Here is a 9,243-nt window from a genome sequence, read left to right as displayed (position 1 = left end):
TTAGCAAAGTGTTATGGATTAAATGTATTTACTAAATACTTAAATACTTGGCAACTGTACTAATAGTCACAGTACTTAATAAAGTTAAATCAGTTCTGGCACTTACATAGTATAAACATGTTCCCCTGCCTTTTACCCCTAAAAACAAGACTTAAAGTCTTTAAAATCTTGAATAAAACAAAAGGTACTCTTTTGGCTCAGACAAAAATATTTAAATACATGAATTACCAAGTACCACATAAACAGATACTAACAGTGTGTATTTCAAAAGTACAAATGACACGTTTTGTTGAGATTTTATTAGTACATTCTTTCATCAAAAACAGTGACGTAGCCACAGGGATAATGTTATTTAGTGTTATAGAAAGAAGAAATTTGTTTAAAAGCAATTATAAGATCACAACTAACTATACACAATTAGAACATGGTTGAAGGGATGTTAATTATAAGGAACAGGACTTTTTTTTAGAATGTATTCTGATTTAGGCACCAACATGTGTCATTCCCATTAGACTGAGGACTGTGTTAACCCCTCATAAGAGGGGTATAACAAAAAAACTTAGCACTTACAAAGCACTTGATGCTTTGAGAGCATTGTGCATGTTAGCTTATCCAGCCACATTTACACTACAAAGCTTCGCTGGCAAAACTAGAAGTATGCCTGCACCCAAAGCTCCTCCGCAGAAGCAGAACCCTCCTCTCTGCTGTCAGAGTTCCATCAATTCTGCCAAATGCAGGAAGGTCTTGTCTACACTGAAGGGCTTCTGTTAGCAAACATACATACCTCAGCAGCTTCTGCTGGATCCACACACCTCCACTTCATCAACCGTGCATTGCAGCTTGTCTGTACATGCCTTCTGCATGTATAGACAAGGCCTTCTGCTGGCTGCTGAGTCTCAGCAGAAGCCTTCTTGCAGCTGAAAACTAGTGTTAACTCTGCTTTGTTAATTGGCTTTGTATCTGGGCTCAGATTTTACTGCCCCTTACCTCACACAGGCTCTTGAAGCCAAATTCATTCCTTATGTAGCTACTTTAACCTTGATGGACTTATACCAGGAATGAATTTAGCTCTTGATTTCTGGGAGATCTTGAATTCTGGCTATACCCAAGGCTGCTCTGTGAGAACAGAACACTTTCTTTTCACCATTTAGTCAGTGACACTGCTATCTGCCCTAGCGTATGCAGATCAATGGGAGTCTCTCCACTGACTTCACTGGGCATTAGATCAACCCCTCAAAAGGAAGAAATGAGTCAAGGTAGTTTATTCATAGCAGAAAGAAATCAAGGGCTGAATTCATTCCTGGTACAACTCCGCTAAGTTTAAAGTAGCTACATTAGGAATGAATTTGGCTTCAAAAGCATGTGTGAGGTAAGGAGCAGTAAAATTTGAGCCCAGATACAAAGCCAATTAATATTTTCAGCAGATCTCACTAACTGGAATTTTCCACTTCTAATCCCTCTGCAATACAAACCAGAACATTTAAAATATACACAGCATTACAAGAATTTGGGGTGGCAGATTTACCTTTACAAATAAATAACTTAGCTGACATTTTACAGCAGTTTTATGATGCTATGTTTCTACATTCTAGTTTCCCTTTTCTTTTGGATTAAAAGGGAGAACACGGAAATAATTAGACACCTTGCCCATAAAATGAATGGGGGAAAACTCTGAGATATAAACATTCTGAAAACACCATGTCTTCTGCTAAAGTTAGTCTGACAATCCCAGACTCTCAAAAAATGTTGGCGTGACTGTGACTGTTGCAATAGGCCCTGATCCAGCATAGCACTTGCATGCAAGTAACTTGAAGAAAACACATTCCCTCGCATGTTTTAAGTTGCTCATGTGCTTAAATGCTCAGCTAGCCCAGTGTCATAATGAAAAAAAGAATATACATTTTCTGTGAGCCTTCCAAAAACGCCAGTGTTGGATACACTGCTCCCTTCAACTATTGTATAGAGAAAAGAAAGTATGTACAGTGCATTAAACCCATTGACAGATGCTAGAAGCTATGCTTTCCTGTTTTCTTTATTTTACAATGGATAGACGAAAAAGAAAAACAGCAGGAAAGGGTTTTCCTCCTCATGCTAAAGAACAGGATGTAGGCTGTGGCTCACAGCTAACTCTTTTGTCACAATTTCATCTCCATTAAAAGCTCTATGGTTTTCAGAAATACTTTGTGCCCACATAAAGCACATAAGCACATACTTTTTTTCTTTTTAGCACCATTTTTCAGTTATATAGGATTGGTTCCACTCTACTAAAGTAAATGATAAAATGGCCATTGACTTGAAACCAAGACAGTGCCCTCTACCTTAGATGCTCAAAAGCTGAAGATTTTCTAAAATGTTTGGGGTGCACCTCAGGTTTAGAGGTGTCCAGTCTACACAGATAAAAAGACCTGTTTTTTATAAAGTGCAGACCAACCAAATGTCTGAAAATTAGGCTCCTTTCATGGGCTCCAGGTTGACCACCCAAAAGTGGAGGCACTTTAACTCATTACAGTCACTTTTGAAAACCTTTGCTTTATCAGGTTTGATATGCTCTCTGCTTGGTATATCAATGGAATAACACAGTGGTGAATGGCCCCGTAAATCCTACAAAATAAATACATCACTTGGGGTTAAGGGAGGAAAGAAAACCCCAGGTGTTCACAGCTTGGCAGGAATGTTTTACTACAAAATATACAGGACCAAAAATGTTAAGCTGTAGGCAGATCAAAGGTAATTACACTGGGAATCTTTTACAAAGATATGGGAGAAATCACTATATGTTGGTAGCTATATAGCATGTTGGGGGCAGGAGAAGCACAGTGCATATACTAATACTCAAAAAAACCTCAAACCAAATATTGATTTCTTTCATTTTTAGCAACACCAAACATTAACAAGATAAATTTGTTGAAAGTAATTTTTAAAGTGTACTCCTTAACCCACTTGCAGCAGCACAAGAAAACAAACACATTAATTGTTGCTTCCCTGCTCTTAATTTCACATCACCCACATAATATTTACAATCTATTTTAAAAAATGTACTAACGAAAGAAAGTGTGTTAGCATAGGTACACATTTCTGTCTAATACTGTTTTTCTAAAATACATGACAGTTTCATATATTTTCCCTATTAGGGCCTGATCCAACTTTCAATGAATTTAAAGGAAAGCCTTCCTTTCCTTTGATCCAGCCCGATGTGTGTGTGAGAGTGAAAAGAGGTGCACACATGCCACTGATAATTCCACACCCAGAATACCCCCAATTGTCTATAAACAGCCTAAAGCTATTAAACTGGAGATATGCCAGGTTTCTAGGTTAAGGAAGGTAAACAAAGCCCTCTTTATCCTAGAGACACATTCAATCAGTATAATAGAGAAGGACCTCTTTGACCTATGGCTCCATGACCACCTTCTTGGCAAACCAGACTGACCCTCTCCATTATTTTAGATGCTTTGCTGAGACTAATTTTTCAAGCTATAGGATTCTGTGACTTCCCTTGGAATAACTGAAAGAGTCTGATATTCAGTAAAGCACAAAGCAACAGAGGTAGATTTAGGTGAAGGCACAGTCGGCTGCAGCATCTGTTTAGGGGAGATCACAGGACCCTTGCTCACGCACAGAGCCCCATGGAAACCAAGGGCACTATTTGCATCCCAACAACAACCCTGCTCCCTGCATCAGGCTGGTGCAAAAGGAGAGAGGGCCAGGGTTCCATCTCCTCCTCACCACTTTCACAGCAATAAAAGCTGGGGCTGAGATTGTGACTGGCCTTACATGCAACATGCAAGGGGTTATAGCAGATCTATGTTTCTTCCCCTTGCCCTGCACACCCATGTAGGGCCAGAGAATGATACTGAATTCTGCAAGGGCTATTCTAACCTATCCAAGAGGAGCTGGAGGGAGGACAAATATGTCCAATCTAGACTATTTACAGGCTTCTCTCACACAGACAATCATGAGGAAATCCTGCCTAACCGTATGAAGATGTAGACTGGGCTTGGGTATTAGTTTGGTTTATGGAAAGGGATTATCTTCTGTCCTTTCAAGTAACTGTTAATTAGAAGCAGATAGTTCTTCCTCAAATACTTTTTCTCACCTTATGCCCTCATACTTTCTCTCTTGTTCACTTGTCTCACACCTTTTAACTTAACTGAAGAGTCCTCACATCCTTACCAACTGAACTCAGTGCGGGCCTTGATGCACGTGCAGGTGATTTGTGTGCGCAATACCAGGTATAGAGAGATCACATTTTCAATAGCTCTCTCAAGATGCCTCTAGATATGGATGTGAGAAATTTTGAACACATTCCTAGCAACATAAAATTCATAGTTAATCATATATGCAAGTATTTGTAGACTCTCATCTAAAAAAAGTTTATATTGTTAAAAAAAAACAAATTCAGGGTTCAGTGTGATTATTTTTCTAAAAATAAAAAAGAGTTCCAGGGACAAATATTTGCCCTATAGAAATCAGTAAAAGTATTGACATTGATTTCCATGGGAACAGGACTGAGATCTTGATCCAAACAGCTGATTAACTGCTCCCATGCAGATTTTTAATGGAAATTAGGAAATATTTTGTTTGGTACTTACACAGGACTATTGTGTGGGGGAAAGTGTGTTTGCACATGTTTATTTTTAAAATGAAAGTGGAGAAAATCAAGTGAAAAATTAAAGACTTTCATTCATTTTTTTCTAAAACCAAACAAGTAAATGCCATTTCCTGAGTCGGGGGGCAGGGCAGGGCTCATACCCAAAGTTCTCTGTCTGATTCTTTAGGATTTAGAGACAGCCAGTGTGAATAAGGTCAAAGTTGGATAATGTTTGGTTTCTTATTTTCTCAAACGGGTTGACTGGTATTCAAGTTTAAGCTGCAGCTATACACACACGCACACACGCACACACACACATATATACACACACACATACACACACACACTATATATATATATATACACACACACACACACACGTGATATATATGAAATATGTACACACACACATATATGGCTGCCGCTAAAACATATATATATGTTTTTATATATATATATATATGTATATATATATATATATATATATATATATATATACACACACATTTCAATAGGGCAAATATTTGCCCCTGGATCTATCTTTTATTTTGAAAAAAATAATCAAGCTAAACAATGAAGTTCATTGGTTTTTAACAATATAAACTGTTTTTGATCAATTCTGAAAATCCTTGTGTACATGAGTAACTTTCTAAAGGTAGTGTTGTTAGGATTGTGTACATATCTATCTATCTATCTATCTATCTATCTATCTATCTGTGTTTATGTGTATACACGCATACATATACATATATGTATATATATGCACACACATATGCATATATATGTATACACACACCATACATGTGTGTATACAAACACACACACCTATACATGTATATACATGCACATACACATGTGTATACACACACACAGTGTGTATATATACACATACATATATTGGTGTGTATGTGTATGTGTGTGTATATGCATGCATGTGTGTGTATATACATGTGTGTGTGTATACACACACACCCATCTACACACATGCGCATGTGTGCATATATACACATGTGTGCGTGTATGTACATACAAAGCCATTTCAAGGACAGCGGGCCTGGACAGCGCCCCAGAAGAAGGGGCGAGCGGAGAGCGGCGGGCCGGCTTTCCAGCCAGGCCGAGGTACCTGAGCAGGGCTCTGGCCTTTCAGGGGGCATCGAGCTCCCGCACGTCCAACAAGCACAAGAGCACCAGGCAGGCCATTTGCGGCTGCCTCCAGCCGGGCCCCAAGCGGTGCCGTCCCCACCCCATCAGGCCAGGGCAGGGGCAGGGGCCGGCGCCTCCCCCAGCCCCAGCTTCTACCGGGGCCGCGTGCCCGCAGGCGGCGCCTGCTCGGGCACCCAGCAGTAGCCGTCGGCGGCGCTGCGGGCTTTGCCGCGCTGCCCCCCGGCCCGCCGCCGCCGCTGCCGCGCCACCACCAGCAGCGCGCAGGCCAGCAGCAGCAGCAGCAGCGCCAGGCTGCCCGCCAGGTAGTAGAGCAGCACGCGCGAGCCGTCCTCCGCCCGGCCCGCGCCCTCGGGGCTGGGCGCCGGTTCATCCCGCCCGCCCGCCGCCCCGCTCGGCAGCGCGCTCCTCCTGGCCGTGCTGCCGGGGCTGGTGCTGGCCGTCATCCTGGAGGTGATGCCGGGGGTGGTGCTGGGGGTGATGCCGGGGGTGCTGCTGGAGGTGATGCCGGGGGTGGTGCCGGGGGTGATGCCGAGGGTGGTGCCGGGGGTGATGCTGGGGGTGGTGGCGGGCAGGCAGGAGGCGCCGTCGCGGGCCAGCGCCCAGCCCGCGGGGCAGGTGCAGGAGAAGCCGCCCGGGGTGTTGCGGCAGCCGCGCTCGCAGGGCGCCGGCCGCGCCGCGCACTCGTCCAGGTCGGTGCAGGCAGGCGGGGCGGGGGCGGGGGCGGCGGCGGCGTAGCCTGGCGGGCAGCGGCACTGGAAACCGCCGGGCTCCGCCACGCAGGTGCCGGCGCCGCAGGGCGCCGAGAGGCAGGGGTCGGGCGCGGCGCAGCTCACGCCGTCGGCGCCCAAGCGCTGGCCCGGCTCGCACGAGCACCTCACGGCGCCGCCCGGCAGGTCCCGGCAGCGCTGCTCGCAGCCCCCGTTGCGGTAGGCGCAGCCCCCCTCGGGCCCGGCGCACAGGGGCCCCGGGCTGCTCCACATGAAGACACCCCCGTCCCCTTTCTGGCAAACGAAGAAGCTGCCCGGCTGCTCGCCGCCTGGCCCGCACTCCACCGTGGCCAGCGAGCCGAAGGGCACGGCCTGCAGGGCGGCGCTCTCGGCCCCAAACGGGGTGCTGTAGGTCACCGAGCCCGGCCCGGCCAGCGCCACTTGGCGGCACATGCCCTGGAAGCTGAACTTGCACACGTAGCCGCTCACCCCCAAGTCGTTGCAGGGGCCGTCTGTCCAGGTGGGCTCCCAGGAGTCCCGGGAGGCAAGATCCAGGCGCAGGGTGACGCAGCGCTGGGCCGTGCAGGTCTCCCGCGGCTCCGTGTGCCATTTGCTGTAGTCAGCGTCATCCCCTCCGGAGGCCCAGCTGAAGCCCCTGAGGCGCTGGTGCCTCTGATAGCACTTGCCCTTCTCCCGGCGCAGCCCCATCCACAGCTTCACCAGCCCCGGTGCCCTCACCTCATCTGGGGCTAGCAGGTCACCAAGCAGCTGTGCCTCGTCCTGGCTCTTCACGCTGGCCAGGTTGCCCCCGTTGCTCTTGCACTGGTCCTGGGCACCAGCCCAATTGTGCTTGCCCCAGTGGACGGTGTAGCAAGCTGTTCCCAAGCACTGGACTGCTGCCTCTTCACCAGCCCAGGAGGGTGCCCACCATAGGAGCCCGTGGCCAAAGAGAACAAAGAGGACCGTGCCCATCCTCGCTGTGGGTCTGGCGGAGAGTGGCAGGATCGGTGCTGTCCTCCCAAGCAACCAGCTGCGTGGCCCAGACCTGCAGGGGACACGCGTCAGATGTTAAAACAAAAGAAGACAGGCTGTTTGCCTTTCATATCCCGTTGGCCTAAAGAGCTCGCCCTGCATGCATCCTGTGCTGTTGTGACTTCTATTTATCGCTGGAGACTAGAATTTCCTGTAGTGTATTTTTATTACTGGCGGCTCCATCCTTTCTGTTTGTTGGTCACAACTTCAGATATCTAGGGTTGTTGGGTTTTTTACTTCCCCTTTCTTCAACAAAAGACATCTAATTCCAGTTTAAAAGTTTTATCTTAAAGGGGCTTTCTTTATGTTGGCCCTGTTCTCCTTTCCCTCGGTATGAGAAACTTGCTGGAACGCTGCATTCTTGTGTTGTTTTTCAAAGGTTTAAGCTATTTATTTGTCAGACACTTTTTCTAACCCCTAAAAGGGTGTTCCAGTTTTCAAACATCTATCACGGAAAAAAAAAGAAAAAACGGAGTCGTGGGATCCCTGATTCTGATGCTGCTTCTAAAAGAAAGTGAATATTTGGTGCAATATCTCATCCGCACTATTCATTTCAAGTGCATTTTTCCCTCTGCTTTAAATAGATGGACAAGTCCTTAAATAGAAATTGGGTCGTGAGAATGTCTGAATTGTAAACATGAAGCCAAATTGTTTAAGGGTGATAACCAAGTCCTGCAGTAATGGAGTTTCCAAAATGCAGCCCAGACTGCCTTTTAATCATTAAAAAAAAAACATTGCTTCAGAAACAAACAAAAAAATAGAAAACATTGAACTGCAAATGCGTGTGCTGGGCAGATGGAGGATATTTCATTGATATTCCAAGCTAATGGTCTTTGCAGAGGTTCGGTGGCCAGTTGTATCATCATTTCAGTGGGAGGCTGGTCCAAAACCAATGACATCAGTGGGATTCTTTCCAGTGACTTCACAGGGTTTTGGATAAGGCCATTTAAAGAGGGGCCAAAGCAATTAATGATACATTTTCTTGCAAGAAGAATTACTGTAAAAATACACAAGACTGCTCCTGAAAGTGTACCTTATCCCAGGGATAACAAGGCTTACAAAGAGCATAGCTGTTCGCAAAGTTGAGCTGGCTTGTTTATAACAGCATACAAGTACTTCATTGGAGGATCAGAAAGTGTTTTACTGACAGCTAAACCATGTGCTTACTGAGGTGTAACTATCAACAGTTAATATTTTGGAAATAGAGATTAAATGTCAGATTACTTTCATACAATGAGTTACCGGGAACATGTTCATGCAGTTTTTCTGCAAATGGATGTGTAAACTAGCATGTTAATGTGAAAGATAGAATCTGTGCATCTAGAGACCTATTTGAGTATCCTGGTGTGGCAGACCCCCGCCTGAATTACCTGCCCTCTGCAGTGCAGGTGGTTAGGCCGTGCGCAGTGTCCGCACCATAAAATGCTGCCTGGGAACTGGGGTTGAACATCACGCACAGCACCAGGAGCTTGCTGCTGCTACTACTGACGCCACTGCCTGCACCGCTCTCAGCAGCGCTGCCACTGCTGCCTCCAGCACTGCCACCCACAACACAACCTGCATTGCTGCCACTGATGCTACTGCCACTGCCACCAATGGCACTGCCATTGACACCACTGCTGCTGACATGGACACCACCACCATCGCTACAGATACCACAACCAGCTCATAAGTCAGGGAGGCTGGCCTCCTTAGGGTCAGAGGCAAGGGAGGGTGAGCAGGGGGCTGGGATCTGGCCCCAGGGCAACACAG

General features: G+C 46.1%; 1 protein-coding gene across 1 annotated transcript; it reads right to left on the bottom strand.

Annotated features, from left to right (window-relative positions):
* Positions 1-241: 241 nt before the first annotated feature.
* CD93 (CD93 molecule) lies at positions 242-7,590 on the bottom strand. The gene has a single exon (XM_059720241.1). It carries the CDS (start codon positions 7,429-7,431, stop codon positions 5,884-5,886), a length of 1,548 nt encoding a protein of 515 aa, XP_059576224.1. The 5' UTR covers positions 7,432-7,590; the 3' UTR covers positions 242-5,883.
* Between the last annotated feature and the right edge of the window lie 1,653 nt (positions 7,591-9,243).

Source organism: Alligator mississippiensis, chromosome 1 (genome assembly GCF_030867095.1).
Source record: "Alligator mississippiensis isolate rAllMis1 chromosome 1, rAllMis1, whole genome shotgun sequence".
Classification (NCBI taxonomy): Eukaryota; Metazoa; Chordata; order Crocodylia; family Alligatoridae; genus Alligator; species Alligator mississippiensis.
The sequence above is the reverse complement of the archived record's forward strand: the minus strand, read 5'-3'. Positions and strand labels throughout refer to the sequence as shown.